At 39.7% G+C, this 18207-nt stretch overlaps 1 protein-coding gene across 2 annotated transcripts in view; it reads left to right on the top strand.

Annotated features, from left to right (window-relative positions):
* Window positions 1-17656, top strand: part of THSD4 (thrombospondin type 1 domain containing 4) — a 1053272-nt gene extending 1035616 nt beyond the window's left edge. For both annotated transcript variants that reach the window (XM_077263867.1, XM_077263869.1), the window contains 3 exons: window positions 10928-11107; window positions 14025-14169; window positions 15563-17656. In XM_077263867.1, the coding sequence (XP_077119982.1) occupies window positions 10928-11107; window positions 14025-14169; window positions 15563-15705 (468 nt within the window). In that variant the 3' untranslated portion in view covers window positions 15706-17656. The remainder of the gene's footprint in view (window positions 1-10927; window positions 11108-14024; window positions 14170-15562) is intronic.
* The last annotated feature ends 551 nt before the right edge of the window (window positions 17657-18207 follow it).

The raw sequence follows: 18207 nt of genomic DNA, 5'->3' as shown, positions 1-18207 counted from the left end.
CCCAGAGAAAATCCGACTCTGGGGGGCGCTATTCACTTTTTCCACAGCGCCGTTAATTAACGGCGCTGTGGTTTAAGTACCCTTAGCGGCCGCCGTTAAAAGGCGTATCGGCAGTCGTTAAGGGGTTAAAAAAAAGGGACTGTACTACAATTACTATCTCCCTACAATAATCTCAGAAAAGTATGGCAGGCAGCAATAAAAAGGACTGCTGCACACAAAAGTTTGGACAAACAAACAATATAGCTGTGCAGAAAGGAAGGAGCAGCAGGATTTGTGCTTTGAAAAAAGCAGTTGGTTTGCACAGCGGCGTACAAACAGCAATGCAGCTATCAGGGAGACTTCTAGGGCAGCCCAATAAGTTACAGAGCTGATGAAGAAAAATCTAGCCTCCACTGTCCCTGCAAAGAAAAGGTGGTGTTGGACAGTGGAAATCGCTACAGCACAAGCGGTTTGGGGGTTAATGTACCCTGCCTAACGCTATCCCTGCTTCTTACGAAGCGGCAGCAACCTCTCCCTATGCTCAGCTCGGCAGCAGTAAGATGGCGGTTGGCAGGAACGCCACTTTATAGCCCCTGTGACGCCGCAGAAAGCAAGCCAATCACTGTAATGCCCTTCTCTAAGATGGTGGGGACTGAGACCTATGTCATCATGCTGCCCACACTCTGCGTCCACCTTCATTGGCTGAGAAATGGCGCTGAACGCATCATATGAAACGCGACTTTGGCGCGAAGATCGCGTACCGCATGGCAGATCCCACGCTGGGATCGGGTCGGGTTTCATGAAACCCGACTTTGCCAAAAGTCGGCGACTTTTGAAAATGACCGATCCGTTTCGCTCAACCCTAATGATCAGTGATTTGTGTCACTGATCAGCTCTTGGCGGCTGCAGGATGCAAGAACAAAAAGAAAATCTGCCAAAAATCGATCAACTACTGATCAGCGATCGGCGTCAGAATGAGGGATGGGAAAGTGAGAAAGGGGAGAGGGGAAAAGGAAAGGAAAGATAGGTTGTTTGGGGTGGATTAGGAAAGATCAGGGATCAGAAATTTCTTCTTTCTTCAACAGCTGCTGCACCAGCAGAAGTCATGGCGCAGGCTTAAAAAAGTCTGTAGCACCACAATGCCCCGCACAGCATGACATATCGACAGTATGACCTGTCATTCTGAGGTCAAACCACCTCTGTGCACTCTGATTTGTTCAATCAATGTCATTGTTCAGCTGCACCAGTCAGAGCTGGCCCTGGTAAAATTGGCCTTTCTAGGTTCCAGCCTATGATCAGTGCTGTTACAGCGCCAATCATAGCCTGGACATCAGTGTTTCAGGCAATTTAATTGCTTGAAAAACTGAAAACACTGTGATTGAACAGCCAATCACAGAGACCGTAGTAGCAGGGGGAGCGACACCACCCCCTGGATGAAAACTCCCGGCACCCAGCTGCAAGATTCGATCACAGCAACTGCATATGGATACGTCCAAGGTCATGAAGTGGTTAAGCAAAGAATCAGAGTCATGAAAGGTACGCATTGTCTTTTTGGGTAGCACTGTGGCTTGACCTCAGCAAATGTGACTCCAGAAAGCCAACATTCCACTGAGTTGGCTCAAAAGTGCCTGCTAATGAAGACTTTCATTACTATTTCCATCTGGCACAAAAATGAGAGAGCTTGCAAAATGTTACACTGATCTATTCTATTGTAGCTTTGGGCCAAAGCTCTCCATAGGTCACACATGCTTTCTTTCTTGTGCAGCATAATATTTCACTCTGCTGAGCAAAATAACAACAGTAGCAAGAGGTTCTTGTATGCATGGAACATTTCAATATTGTGTGTATATACTACCGGATTATTTCTATCAAAATTCTTTTTATTGATTTTCAAAAGAAATGTATAATAATTAACACATATAAAAAAAACTCCGTAATAGCAGACAGTATAATACATGAGTCATATTCAGTAAGAACTACATCAAAGCATGTGCTGATTGACAATAGTAATTACCTTGATAGATCAAATAATGTATATTATAAGGGTAGTGTTCCGGAGATATATTTATATACATATGTATAAATATATAGTGACAATAGCAAAGGTATTCTGTTATGTATGAAATAAAATAAAATGGGAATAACACCAGGAAAACGGAGGAGGAGAGTTTACCCGATCTATTTAAGTACCGTATATGGCCTACAGTATGTAGTGGTAGGAGCGTTTTCATATTTCTTGAGAGGATCAGGTATCTACAGTATTGCTTCCACCTGGGGTGAGACCATGTCATGTCTTTTGATTGGTAAGAGATAACATACCATTTATCTGTGTATATGCTGGTAGAACCTTAGCAATATTCTTTGCTACATGAAATGAACCAGAAAATATTAAGAAAATTAAAGTTATAGGCTCCTTGCCCTGTATCTAAGTACCATTGCCAAGACATAAAGGGTTGTATGGTTCCCCTGGTTCTTATCACCTGTGGCCCTTGTTCATCTAGCCCTCTTTCATAGTTAAAGGGAACCTGTCAGCAGGATTCAGCACAGTAAACTACAGACACTGTCAGTTCGGTGCCGTTATACTCGTTAAAATGATACCTTGGTTCATGAAATCCATCTTGTGGTAGTTGTTTAATCTTAATTTTCTGGATGGGAAGTCTTTACGTGGTGCTCTGATTAGGTATTCATACTGATGGATTCTGCAAGGACAATGATCCCTCACTGACCTGCCCCCTATTTTACATAATGATTATATATGTAATGCCTGCACTGCAGCATGATCACATATGTAATGTGTATTAAATTGCTTTATTTGATGATTTAAGTAAATTAATAAAACGAAATTCCTCCTCCAACATGGCTATTGCCAATTGCTGCTTGAAGGAAGCATTTTTTTAAATGAATTTACTTATATCATCAAATAAAGCAATTTAATACACATTACGCATGTGATCATGCTGCTGCACAGGCACCCCGTTGGCGCCTGCCTGCTGCAGGTGATTTTTTTTATTTCTATGTGACCATCCATGCTGAGAACCACTGGTGACTGAACTGATGTGAGTGCAGCCTCAGTGACCGGTGGTGACGGCAATGAGGTTACGTCCGGCCACTGAGGCACCATTCCCAACCGGGCTGAACTGCCGCGAACTCTGTGAGATCCCTGCTAGCAGTGTGAGAGTTTTTCTCATGGTGCTAGTGGGGATGTCACCGAGGTGACCAGACGTAACCTCAGTGATGTCACCACCGGTCACTGAGGCTGCGCTCGCAGCAGTTCAGTCACCAGTGGTTCTCAGCCTGGACGGTCACATCTTGCCACCTTCCAGGTTGAAAACTGTTTATCCCCCAGACATGGATTACGGCGTGGGACAGAACCACGTACAGGTATGGTATATTGTTGTTTTTTTATTTTAGTTTTATTATAGGAGATCAAGGGCTTCAGAGGAATTAGACGAGGTCGTAAGTATGGTTTAAGATTATTAAAGGAGTCTGTCTTTCTTTCAGTTAACCTCTTAATGACCGCCGATACGCCTTTTAACGGCAGCAGTTAAGGGTACTTAAACCACAGCATCGTTAATTAAAAAGTGTATAATGCCCCCCTAGAGTCGGATTTTCTCTGGGGTCTCAGTTGCTGGGGTCTTCCATCAAATTCTACATTTTAAAATGTCACTACTTCCCTTCCGTGCCCATGATGTATGCCCAAACACTGCCCCCCCATATATGGGGTATCAGCATACTCAGGACAAACTAGACAACAAATTTTGGGGTCCAATTTCTCCTTTTACCCTTGAGAAAATAAAAAATTGTGGGCTAAAATACCATTTTTGAGAAAATAAGGATTTTTTATTTTCACGGCTCTACGTTATAAATCTCTGTGAAGCAGTTGGGGTTAAAAGTGCTCACCACACATCTAGATAAGTTCCTTAATGGGTCTAGTTTCCAAAATAGGGTCACTTGTGGGGGGTTTCCACTGTTTAGGCACATGAGGGGCTCTCCAAACGCGACATGGCGTAAATTCCAGCCAATTCTGCATTGAAAAAGTCAAATGGAACTTCCAAGCTCTGCCATGCGCCCAAACTATGGTTTACCCCCACATATGGGGTATCTACGTACTCAGGAGAAATTGCACAACAATGTTCGTGGTCTAATTTCCCCTGTTACCCTTGTGAAAATAAGAATTTCTGGGCGAAAAGATCATTTTTGTGTAAAGTATGTGATTTTTTATTTTCACGGCTCTACGTTATAAACTTCTGTGAAGCACCTGGGGGTTTAAAGTGCTCACCACTCATCTAGACAAGTTCCATAAAGGGTATAGTTTCCAAAATGTTGTCACTTGTGGGGGGTTTCTACTGTTTAGGCACATCAGGGGCTCTCCAAACATGACATGACATCCGGTCTCAATTACAGCCAATTCTGCATTGAAAAAGTCAAAGGGAGCCCCTTCTCTTCCAAGCCCTGCTGTGCGCCCAAACAGTGGTTTACCCCCACATATGGGGTATCGGCGCATTCAGGAGAAATTGCTCAATAACTTTTGTGGTTCATTTTCTCTTTTTACACTTGTGAAAATAAAAAAAATTGGTTCTGAATTAAAATGTTTGCAAAAAAAAGTTAAATGTTCATTTTTTCCTAATGCATTGTTTCAGTTCCTGTGAAGCACGTAAAGGGTTAATAAACTTCTTCAATGTGGTTTTGAGCACCTTGAGGGGTGTAGTTTTTAGAATGGTGTCAAGTTTGGGTATTTTCTGTCATGTACACCCCGCAAAATGACTTTAGGTGTGAGATGGTCCCTAAAAAAATGGTTTTGTAGATTTTGTTGTAAAAATGAGAAATCACTGGTCAACTTTTAACCCTTCTAACTAACTTCCTAACAAAAAAATTTGTTTCCAAAATTGTGCTGATGTAAAGTAGAAATGTGGGAAATGTTATTTATTAACTATTTTGTGTGACATATCTCTCTGATTTAAGGGCATACAAATTCAAAGTTTGAAAATTGCAAAATTTTAAATTTTTTTGCCATATTTCTGTTTTTTTCATAAATAATCGCAAGTAATATCGAAGAAATGTTACCACTAACATGAAGTACAGTATGTCACAAAAAAATCTCAGAATCAGTGGGATCCGTTAAAGTGTTCCACAGTTATAGCCTCATAAAATGACAGTGGTCAGAATTGTAAAAATTGGATCTGTCATTAAGTACCAAATTGGCTCTGTCACTAAGGGGTTAAAGGACTTTATTCTTGCTGTGTCTTTATTTACCATATACATTGGGAAAAAAGTATTTAGTTAGCCACCAAATGTGCCAGTTCTCCCACTTAAAAAGATGAGAGGCCTGTAATTGACATCATAGGTAGACCACAACTATGAGAGTCAAAATGAGAAAACAAATCTAGAAAATCGCCTGTCTGATTTTGGAAGATTTATTTTGCAAATTATGGTGTTAAATAAGTATTTGGTCACCTAAAAACTTGCAAGATTTATGGCTCTCACAGACCTGTAACTTCTTCTTTAAGAGGCTCCTCTGTCCTCCATTCATTACCTGTAATAATGGCACCTGTTTTAACTTATCAGTATAAAAGACACCTTTCCACAATCTCAAACAGTCACACTCCAAACTCCACTATAGTGAAGACCAAAGAGCTGTTGATGGACACCAGAAACAAAATTTTAGCCCGCACAAGCTGGGAAGACTGAATCTGTAATAGCCAAGCAGCTTGGTGTGATGAACTCAACTGTGGGGGCAGTATTAAAAAAGTGGAAGACATACAAGACCACTGATAATCTCCCTTGATCTGGAGCCTCACGCAAGATCTCACTCCATGAGGTCAAAATGATCACAAGAACGGTGAGCAAATATCTCAGCATCACACGGGGGACCTAGTGAATGACCTTCATAGAGATGGGACCACCGCAACAAAGGCTACCATCAGTAACACACTAAGCTGCCAGGTGCTCAGATCCTGAAGTGCCAGACATGTCCCCCTGTTTAAGCCAGTACATGTCTGGGCCCATCTGAAGTTTGTTAGAGAGCATTTGGATTATCCAGAAGAGTATTGGGAGAATGTCATATGGTCTGATGAAACCTAAGTAGAACTATTTGGTAGAAACAAAACTCTTCGTGTTTGGAGGAGACAGAATGCTGAGTTGCATCCAAAGAACACAATACCTACTGTATCATGTATCGTGAGATTTTGAGTGCAAACCTCCTTCCATCAGCAAGGGCATTGAAGACAAAAAGTGGATGGGCTTTCATCATGATAATAATCCAAAGCACACCGCCAGGGCAATGAAGGAGTGGATTCGTAAGAAGCATATGAAGGTCCTGGTGTGGCCTAGCCAGTCTCCAGATCTCAACCCCATAGAAAACCTTTGGAGGAAGTTGAAAGTCCACATTGCCCAGCGACAGGCCCAAAACATCAATGCTCTAGAGGAGATCTGCATGGAGGAATGGGCCAACATACCACCAACAGTGTGTGCCAACCATGTGAAGACTTACAGAAAATATTTGACTTCTGTCATTGCCAACAAAGGATATATAGCAAAATATTGAGATGAACTTTTGTTAATGACCTAATACTTATTTTCCATCAAAATTTGCAAAATAAATCTTGCCAAATCAGACAGTGATTTTCTGGATTTGTTTTCTCATTTTAACTCTCATAGTTGTGGTCTACCTATGATGTCAATTTCAGGCCTCAGTCATGTTTTCAAGTGGGAAAACTTGCACAATCGGTGGTTGACTAAATACTTTTTTCCCCAGTGTAATTATAGGGTTAGCAATGGATTACTAAGTCGTGGGCTTGATGTCACTTATGGGTTTGAGCCGTGGGCTTGATGTGAACCCCACAAATATTAACCCCGCTTGCCGCCGCAACAGGGCAAGTGGGAAGAGCTGGACAAAGCGTCAGAATTGGCGCATCTCATAGATGTGCCTTTTCTGGGCAGCCTACGGGCTGCTATTTTTAGGTTGGGAGGGCCAACATCCATGGCTCCTTACCAGCCTGAGAATACCAGCCCCCAGCTCTCTACTTTCCAAGGCTGGTTGTCAAAAGTGAGGGTGACCCCACACCGTTTTTTTAAATTATTTTTTTAATTAATTAAAAAATACGGCGTGGGGACCCCTCTATTTTTGATAACTAGCCTTGCTGAAGCTGACAGCTAAGGGTTGCAGCCCCCAGCTGTGAGTTTTGCCTGGCTGGTTAACAAAAATACAGGGAACTCACACCAGGTATTTTTTAATTATTTATTTACAGCGCAGGAGCGGCTGATGAATACTCCCATCCGCTGCTCCTGCTCTCGCTGTTATTAACGGCAGCAGGTGTTGGATGATGGGAGCAATTGTCCCACCAGCTGACACCAGTGACCAGAGGTAAAACTTTATACCTCCGATCACAGCAGAGCGCTCATGCTGTGTTTTGTCCGTGTGGGATCCACGGCTCTTGACCGGCGGCGATGATTTCACCGCCGATCAGAAGCAGTGTTTGTCGCGCTGTCTTGCACATTACATTGCAGCAAACACTGGATGTTTGGGCCCCCGTTCAAGTGAATGGGGTCCGGGTTTGGTTCGGGTACTGTTCTGGTACCCGAACCCGAACTTTTTGTAACTGTTTGGCCGAACCCGCCGGACCCGAATATCCAGGTGTCTGCTTATCTCTAGCTAAGTGTAAACAGTCATGAAAAAATCAGCTTCTTCCATGTATTACATGCAAGGGCTTTCAGGAGAAATGTATATTTAATTTCCATGTGGATTGCGGCTAAGGTGGGTTTCAGATGCTAAATGCCACACTTGCTTAACTTAAAGAAAAATCCACCAGAGTGGAGCTGGATTCATTTTGATCAAGACTTGGTATAGATGGCAATAATACTCTACAATGCCAGACAGTAGCACTAAAGATGGGATATGATCCTATTCTTGGAAATGCAGAAAGCTTCATGAATGTGTTTCCAGTTGTGATGAGTGTCTAAGGGGTAGCATTTTCTACTAAGAGTAAGTGACATGCCTCACATGCCCGGGTAACAGGCTTATAAGCCATGCAATATTCTCTGGAACATTAAATATGAAAATTGTCTCTTAAAAGAGGAATATGACTTGAACTCTAGTGCCATCTATTGAAAGTATCAATCCTAAAAGTCAATCAACCCTTTAACAAACCTTGTCACATGACTTAAGATAAACATCAAACCATCTATGGACCATGCATTACTCCTCTGGAAAATTATATATGCAAATTGTCTCTTCAAAGAAGAAGAGGACTTGAACTCTAGTGTGATCTACTAGAAGTATCAGTCCTAAAAGTCAATATTGATCCTTTTTATTATTTACTTGTAATATTTAATTTCTCAGAGGACCAATGGTTGGCCCATAACTCTCCTTACCCTGGCATGTCAGGCATGTCACTGTCTATAAGTAAAAATGTTACCACTTAGACCCCATTCAGAGGCCTCTCACACAGCAAAACAAGATCAAATGCGTTATACTCATGAGGGGCTACACCCTGCAACATGTTTATGCAAATTGAGATTCTGGTTTGGCTTTTATCCTAAGTCATGTGACAAGGCTTGTTAAAGAGTTGATATTGATGTTTGTGATTGAAACTTCCAATAGGTGGCACTAGAGGTCTTTTTGCCTACTGTTCTGATGACACCTATTTTACCTGATCCATGGCACCCCTACATACAGCATTATTCTGACCACATGCACAGTGCCTAATACACACAGATACAATTCTGATGTATATTCAGTTATTCACAGTGTGTTTTAAAAATAAAATAACGTTCACAAAATATTAATATTGTATAAGTCCAAAACAATTTGGGCAAAAACAGTACTTTCATGACAGATTCTGTTTAAATAAACCCCCATTCCTGTCTTTAGCCTTCTGAATTCCAAATATGCCTAATTACAATGGAAGCTGCACTTAAAAAATAAAATGTGCCCTTAAAGTTGGTTTCTTTTAGTCTCCAAGGCTATATTTGTGCAGTTGGTCTCTTTTTGGAGAGTGGAGCTTATAAATAATGTATTCAATTAGACAACACATTTGCTGTTATGTAGGATTCTGAAAAGTCAGTGCAAAATGTTATTCTTGTATTGCTGACATTATAAATACTTCATGGCTCGAAGGGCTGGAAATTCTGCCATGTACTCCAATAGCATTATGACTTCCTAATCCTGTATGAACACTGGATTCGGTTAAAAAAAATGTATTAATAATTTTATTATTGTATTATTCTGAACAGTTATTTTCTATACGCAATACACGCAATAGACTTTTCCATGGAACAGAGCAATGTATGCAGGGCTACAAATACTACAGTACAATGTGGCACTGTTAATATCAAAGACTTTAAGAGTCAAGACAATAAAAACTGATGTTTTTCCCCAAAGCTCATTGTCTTCCATTAATTAGAATGAAAATGAGCTAATTTGTGAAGATTCACAGGTCTCCAGTCACAGAGAGTGACTGCAGAATTATAGCCTATTGCCGGAGAACAGTTAATGTTTTTTACCCTACAGTACAATCATTTTTTTCACAAAAAAGTATTTTAAAAGTTATTCTAAGCAGCATTACAATTCTTTTAGATCACCCAAATATGTAGAGAATGTAAGTAATAGGATTTGCATTTAGACTCCTTTTTCGAAAAAGACAATTTACAATAATTAAACATACCTGCTGCTTGTACTGAGGATTTAATATGTTTATCTTTGTTTATACCATGAAATATTAATAAAACATCATTGCGCTTTAAGGTCTTCTGTTCTAATATCCATTACATTATAAAACAACATGACGTGAGAAGGTATGGTAATAAATGTATAATATATGGGCTTGTAAATTCCTACACATGCAGAATGATCCTTATGTACTTTACTAACTTAAATAAAATCTTAAGTAAGATCTTTCTTTTTTTTTTTAAATTAAAGGTTAATTAAGGTTATTTCTAAAGGGGCCTCTGAAAATGACCCTTTATCTGATCGTGCTGTAAGCAACTTCTCCGATTTACTTTGCCTTAGTTTTAATAAATGTCTCCCGCTCCTCGCAACTCAAAAAAAGCTGAACTGAAAAGAATAGTCTCCAGCAAGTTGGAAAATCGCCTCGTAATAAACCAACCATTCCCTAGCATTGCCAGCATGTTTAGGTCTCAGGAAAGGAACATGCCTGGCTGACTGCTATTGCTGGCCCGACAATATGAGTGTGGCAACAGTTATTCTCCTAGTTTTATTCAGCTAGTTTGCATACTTTTTTTTTGCCCCAAGGAGTGTTGCCTATAAATATGTCTCCATGTACCAACTGGGTCTCTGCAATTACAGCAACTACCCCCAGAGGAAAATTGTGATATATAAGAATAAATATATTTATTTACAGGTCTTAAAATTTATTTCTTGGGAAATGTTAAAAAATATTGCAAATTTAAGGAGTGACTCTGGAAAACTGGAAACCGTTATTTATTAATTAATTTAATAGCAAAATTGACATGAATTCGGCAATGTTTGGAATTTTGCTAGCTGTGAAAAAGTGGATGAATTATGCAATTGGTATAATGAGTCCAGATGGAAACAGAAAGTTATACCACAATAAATCCTGTTTCCATCCCAAGGCATAACCTAAAAAAAAATCAGTTTTAACTACAGATTTGATGTGTCAGAACCCTTTTTCCACGTCCATATGTTGCCATACCCATGATTCCTACAGTCCTACTCTAATTGTTGAAAAGAGCTTGGCTGTATTGTCATGACACACAACCTATATTGCTGTGTATCTCTATCTAGATGGGAAGTTGAAGAAATTGTTATTTCTGTATATGTCATGATAATATTGTATGTCATGGTGATATTTATCTTAATCTAGATACCCATGCTGGACTAATAAACTATATGAAGATATGATAAACTACCTTTTCTGCTGTCAGATTCACAGTGTGCTGTGTAATAACCTATAAATCTATATCTTTATAGTGCTCTGTCGAATGTGGAAGTGGAACCCAGCAGAGAGATGTCATTTGTATTCGCAAAGCGTCTGAAGGTTTTACAGTGGTGAAGCCACAAGAGTGTTCCTACCTGGAGCGGCCTCCCAATCAGCAGTCCTGCATTCTCAAGTCCTGTGGTGCAAAATGGTTCTTCACCGATTGGAGTGCGGTAGGTTATTGTAAAGTATCTACATTTGCAAGCATGCTTATAGTTTATATATACTGCTTGCACAGAATGAGCGCCAAGTGTTCTTCAGTAAATGGCAAGCATATCATTGAATTGAGATTTCAATTTTCACTAGCGCCATTTTATTGAAGACCGCCGGGAGATCAATCTGTGCAAGCATTGCCCGTGGTAAGGATTGTGCCGGCGCGAACTTTCAAGCAGGAGATAGATCACAAAGCAGTGACATGTCATACAGACCCCAGTCATCACAAACAGCTCATATTGTGCTTTACACCTGGTCCCCCTGGTGCCCAGCCTTATGTCCCCCTCCCGCATTGGGAAGCCACATCATTGTGGCCAGCGCACAATAGCCAATCATTTCCTGTACCTGGCTTAACTTGACATAGCGATGTTTGAAAAAGACCCAGGCTGTGTCGAATTGTAACCTATCGCTTACCCATTTCTCTACCCATCATCATTTGTTTTTGATATTCAACGGTGTGATGAATGATGATTCCATATTAAAATAAAATCAATCACTTTTGCTATCTTCTGAGAGTGCGGCTGAATATCTTAGACTTGACTATTTGGAATTCTCCTGTCTGGCCATCACCCCTCTTATTTGCTGAGTGTGCACCTTTTCAGAGGCGCTTTGGTAGGAAACCCTACACATATTCCCGCCCCATGCACGTAAAGCTTACTGCAACAAAATTTCAAATGCTGATTAAAATGCAACCACCATGCAGATCTCTTCACTAAAGGTATCTATTGAATCTATGTAACAACACCTTTATGGCCATGCATTTAATTTACCATGCAAAATCGTGCTGACAGGTTCTCTTTAACCCCTTTCTGACCTCGGACGGGATAGTACGTCCGAGGTCAGATCCCTTGCTTTGATGTGGGCTCCGGCGGTGAGCCCACATCAATGCCGTGACATGTCAGCTGTTTTGAACAGCTGACATGTGCGCACAATAGCGGCAAGTGGAATCGCGATCCACCCGCCGCTATTAACTAGTAAAATGCTGCTGTCAAACGCTGACAGCGGCATTTAACTACCACTTTCGGTCGCGTGGACGGAAATGCATGCATTGCCGACCCCCGTCACATGATCGGGGTCAGCGATGCATCAGGAGACCTCTATGGTTACTGATGCCGGTTTGCTGTGACCGCCACCCTGTGGTCGGCGCTCATAGCAAGCCTGTAATTAAGCTACATAGGAGCAATCTGATGATCACTGGTATGTAGCAGAGCCGATCAGGCTATGCCAGCTTCTAGCCTCCCATGGGGGATATTGAAGCATGGCAAAAGTTAAAAAAAAATGTTTTAAAAAATCTGAAAAAAATAAACAAATATAAAAGTTTAAATCGCCCCCCCTTTCGCCCCATTCAAAATAAAACAATAAAAGTAAAATCAAATATACACATATTTGGTATTGCCCCGTTCAGAATCGCGCCCGATCTAGCAATAAAAAAAAGATTAACCTGATCGCTAAACGGCATAGCGAGAATAAAATTTGAAATGCTAAAATTACGTTTTTTTGGTCGCTGCGACATTGCATTAAAATGCAATAATGGGTGATCAAAAAAACGTATCTGCACCAAAATGGTATCACTAAAAACGTCAGCTTGGCACGCAAAAAATGAGCCCTCACCTGACCCCAGATCATGAAAAATGGAGACGCTACGGTTATCGGAAAATGGCACAATTTGTTTTTTTTAGCAAAGTTTGGAATTTTTTTTTCACCACTTAGATAAAAAATAACCTAGATATGTTTGGTGTCTATGAACTCGTACTGACCTGGAGAATCATGGTGACAGGTCAGTTTTAGCATTTAGAACATAGCAAAAAGCCAAACAAAAAACACGCATGGGATTGCACTTTTTTTGCAATTTCACCACACTTGGAATTTTTTTCCCATTTTCTAGTACACGTCATGGTAAAACCAATGATGTCGTTCAAATGTACAACTCGTCCCACAAAAAATAAGCCCTCACTTGGCCATATTGACAAAAAAATAAAAAAGTTATGGCTCTGGGAAGGAGGGGAGTGAAAAATGAACATGGAAAAATGGAAAATACCAAGGTCATGAAGGGGTTAATTACTTTACTCCATTACTTTTGATGTATCTTTTTAATGCCATTTTTCCTGGGTGTTTGTTTACAAGTTTATGGGCAAATGTTTGTCTTTTTTGGCCTTTTAACACATCAGTGTAGTTTAATTGTGCAGTCTCACTCTAATTGTAGACTCATCACTTTCACATCTAGAGTCTTGTGAACTAGCTGTAGACCATGACAACATTTGATGGATTTTAGTGACTTCTTTCAGCAGCTTCCATTTTCTTCACCCTAAATTGCAGCATTTATGTGGGTAACGTCGTTCACTTCTGCTTTCAGCACATGTAAAGTCAGAATATTTCTGAGGGGATGCAGTGCGACCCAATTTTATACAACACTGAACAAAACACCTGATTGTTGCTTATCTATTTTGTATTGGACATGCTTTACATTTTTCTCTGCAGCGTTTTCTACTGTTAATTTTACTGTTGAATTATTTGCCATGACTTGAATAATATTTCTTTAAAGAAACATTGACATTGATACATAAAGGGATTTTGTTACAATATATATATTTTTTTTTAATCATAACTGGTTAATATGGTAAAGAGGTAATTTGTTAGTATGGTTCTAGTGTAATAACCTTTTGACGAGCTACAATAAAAGGTTTCCTAAAGAAAATCACTAGTATGTCCTGGTACGTTCCCTTGTAGTTGTAAGCCAATATGCCTTATGCATTCTGAATGTGCTTAGTATTTCATGATGTGACATATCTTCCTTCCTACCAAAGTATTTGGAAAACTGCAAAAGTTTTAAACATTGGTATAATTTCAGTTAATTTTATGTTCCTCTGTGATATTTAGTGCTCCAAATCTTGTGAAGGCGGTTTCCGGATCCGTGAGGTTCGGTGTTTGGCAGATGACATGTCACACAGTGATAAATGTGAAGCGGAGCTTAAACCAGGGGAAAATGAATCATGCAACACACAAGAGTGCATTCCAGAAATAGGTAATTATATCAGTGTAATATTCTAATGTCTAGGAAAATATTAAATTGGTATTCTCCAGTTGTCTCTTGAGCAGCACGCAGCTTTCCAATTACCTTACTTCCTGCTTTCCGACAGGGTGGGCTTTCCTCCTTGAGTGACCATTTTGGCGAGTAGCATAACTGAAGTATAAGGCTACTTTCACACATCAGGTTTTTGCCATCAGGCACAATCCGACGAATGTTGAAAAAAATGGATCCGTCGCAGATTGTGAAAAACTGATGTGACGGATCAGTTTTTTCGACGGATCCGACTAGCATATCCAGATAACTGGATTAAAAAAAAATTGGAGCATGCTCACTTTAAAAAAACGGAATCTGGCGCCGGAATCCATCATTTTTCGGATTCGGCACCTTCCGGCTCCCATAGGCTTCCACTCCATAGGCTTTTTCGCCGGAGACAAAAACGTTACTGTGTATGTTTTTACCAGACACTGGAAACGACATTTTTGCCGGATCCGGCGAAAACCGGACGAAACGTAAGGTCATCCGGTGCAATCCGGTGCTAATACAAGTCTATGGGAAAAAAATGGATCCGACGGCATCTTTCGCCGGATCCAGTTTTGTCAAAATTTGCCAGATTGAGCCTGACGGCAAAAGACGGATGTATGAAAGTAGCCTAAGAAGAACTCTAAAGCTCAGCACAAGTTCTGCTCTAACACATTCAGCCATCAATGGTCTGCTCTGGACTTTACACTGTTATCACTGTATTTACCCAAAAGATAACAGGGCATTTGAGCAAACACACAGCTCAGTGAAAGCTGTGATTATGAGATGTGTTCTGGGAAAAAACAATGATGTAGGCTGGTGATTGTGCATAATTAATAACAGCAACTTGTTGGGAGGGGTAGGGTGGTGAGCAGCTAACTACTGTGTAGAAATCAATACACTGAAGAGAGATGATTGGAATGCTAGGAGTTAACTCTTCTTCCAGAATGTATAGAATGAAACTACAGAACATTGTTTTAGGGTCTAGGCAAGCGCTAGTTGCCGAGCTCCTTGAAACTAGCTGTACACTATCAAAGAGAAAAGCTTTTATTGCAGGAAAATGACAACAGTTAGAAAAAGCAAGTCAATTGTAAACTTGCTTATTTTCATACTTTCTAACTGATTAAAGCAATTTAATAACTTAAGACTTCCCCTTTAAGTCATGAAGTACTACCAAAAGTAAGTACAAAAAATATAGTAAAAATATTTATTATCCATTGTATAACAAGTGTATCCCTACTGTGCAGCTCCCAAACATGGTATAAAAGGTGTCTTATAAATACATTATAACAACATGAAACATTTCAAAATAACTTTTCAATCTCGCACAACTACTTATGTTAATTTTGTCTATTTTTCTTATCAACAGATGAGCAATGCAAAGATAAATACTACAACTGCAATGTGGTGGTACAGGCCAGGCTTTGTGTATATGCCTATTACAAGACTGCTTGTTGTGCCTCCTGTGTGAAAGCGGCCAGTAGGCAATCAGGATTCATGGGACGAAGATAACAACTACTGAACCTTTTGCACAAGACAAGAGGCAATAGCAAAACAGTGACAACTGACTTCCATGCCTCTAGTTGTTTAGTAAAAACTGCTCATTTTATGCCATGTGGGACTTCAGTACCAGCGAAATAGCTCTTTAAATGGTCACAACTTTTATAGGAGTGTTTGACTTTTTTTTTTAAATAATCTGAGCGGAGAATTTTTCACACTATTTTGAACTTAACTTTGTGCACACTGTTGGACAATACCCATTCTTCATCATTTAGAAGAGCTAAATAAAGATGGCACAGATTTGGCATCTATTTTTTTACTTGGTATAATTGTGGGTATGTTGTGTTTTGTAAATAATCAAGAAATTGTTGTAGTTTAATTAGATTGGGATGTTGGAATAACAATCTTGTAAATAATGATTTTATATATAAAACGGAAATGCTGCAGTCTTTCTTTTTAGTACGACACAATATTTGAGTATAAATATGTTGGTTTATTGGTAAATGTCTTAAAGGGGTTGTACAGCTAAAAAAAAGACAAGTAAAACATGCAACTTACTCATATACATTCATTATGTATATGTTCATTATTCATGGTTGACTGGCTCATGTCAATAGTTAAATAGACGCCCTAAGAATGGGACTGGCTGACTCTCATCTCAAAGCTAAACAAACGCCCTAAAAGGGGATTGGGTACTCTACTGAAATGAGCCCATCAGCCAGCCCCCTTCATGCACAGCACTGGCCGTGTGCAGATACATGAAGCTTTCTGCTGTATTGAGCTGTATTGTGCCTGAAAGTGGCACATCTGTAGACATTTAATAACTGTATGTGATAAAGTTGGATAAACTTTTTTTTATACACCTCTAAAAAAAAATTTCTAGCTGTACATTCCATAATTTGTCCAGATTACATCATGGGACACTGTTTGTATCTTAGAAGCTGCTGTTTTTAAATGCATTGTAACTATTGTATAAACCTATTTTATAAGTATCACATTTACATTCATTTTTTGAAAAATCTCACTTTCCATTCCTTGTCACATTACATGTGCTCTGTCATTTGCAACTTCTGCTAAAGTCGCATCAACACAAACATTTTTAACCTAGCAATAAGGGATAATTTTTTTTTAAAGAAGCACTCCTCCTCCCATCAAAGTGTTTAACTTCTTAATATATTGCAGTCGCCATATTATATCAGCCTGTGTACTTACAATTGCTTATTTTGACTTTCTACCCAGATAAATCTTCTATTTTCCATTAGGTCTGTGACATTGATTAAAAACAGACTAGCTGAACCCTCCTATGCTCTTTGTAGAAACAGGAAGTCTGCATGAATCATCATTAGAACTACAATTCTATGTCACTGTCAAAAGGAAACATTGAAGAGAGATAAGAGGAAGGGTCAGCAGAAGGGTCAGCAGCTGGGTCAGGAGTTGAAGAGGAGCTTCCTGTTCTGCAGGATTCATTGTTTTTAATCACATGACATGAGAAGGAAAAAACTGAAAGAAGAGAGAGCAAATAGGGTCTTATCTGGGTAGCAATATAAACAGAAATGTACAAAATGTGCTCACCTGATTCAGTTGTGTGCACACAATCGCTTAAAGCTGCTGCAAACCCATGAGGAGATAAATGCATAAAAAGAAGAAGCTGATGGGTTGTACTGCGCTGCCGTGAAAGAATGAAGGATGCCAATCCAGTAGTAGGTGGTTTACTCATCAACACGTTTCACAGCATACAGCTTCTTCATCCTGGTTGTCCTGATGAAGAAGCTGTATGCTTTGAGACTCGTTGACAAACCACATACTACTGGATTGGCATCCTCCATTTAATCATGTGATGTCATACATAATGAAAAATAGAGAATTAACTGGGTAAAATGAGTAATTGTAAGTACACCGTGCTATATAATATGATGTCTATATACATCCTGTCTGTTACACTAGAATCCCACAGATTGTGAGGAGTGAAAAAACACAAAAATGAGAGGATTTTTTCCCATGAGTAACAATTTATTAAATATTTAATGAAAACGAACCTTAAATATGAAAAACATAGTGACCTCAGAAGTGAGAGACACTGTTGGCTACGGAGACCTTGAAATACACCCTGCTGGTATACTACATCACAGTGTCCCTCCACACGCCCAGTAAGTACACGTTGAGAGGTTCACTGCCAGCATCCATTGTGTTACATTTTGCTAGTTGCGGTTCAATTGGTTAAAACAAAAGGGACTTGCTGACCCATAGCTCCAACACTTAGGGCATTCTATGTGCAATACAATTTGCCATTCATAATCTATATGAAATTTGGGAATCCAGCTTTTACCCCAGCATAAGCACTTTATTTAACTGCATTGTTTGCTTCTGGCGTGATTAATTACTAATAGGCTGCTCCCCTCTTTTAATTCTTATAATATTTTATATAAATTCACTGTGATGTAGTATACCAGCAGGTGTGGTTAAAGGTGTCCGTAGCCAACAGTGTCTCTCACATCTGAGATCACTATATTTTTT

The sequence above is a fragment of the Ranitomeya variabilis genome, chromosome 5 (assembly GCF_051348905.1).
Source record: "Ranitomeya variabilis isolate aRanVar5 chromosome 5, aRanVar5.hap1, whole genome shotgun sequence".
Taxonomy (NCBI): Eukaryota; Metazoa; Chordata; class Amphibia; order Anura; family Dendrobatidae; genus Ranitomeya; species Ranitomeya variabilis.
Note: the sequence above shows the minus strand (reverse complement) of the source record. Positions and strands in the feature narration are given on the sequence as shown.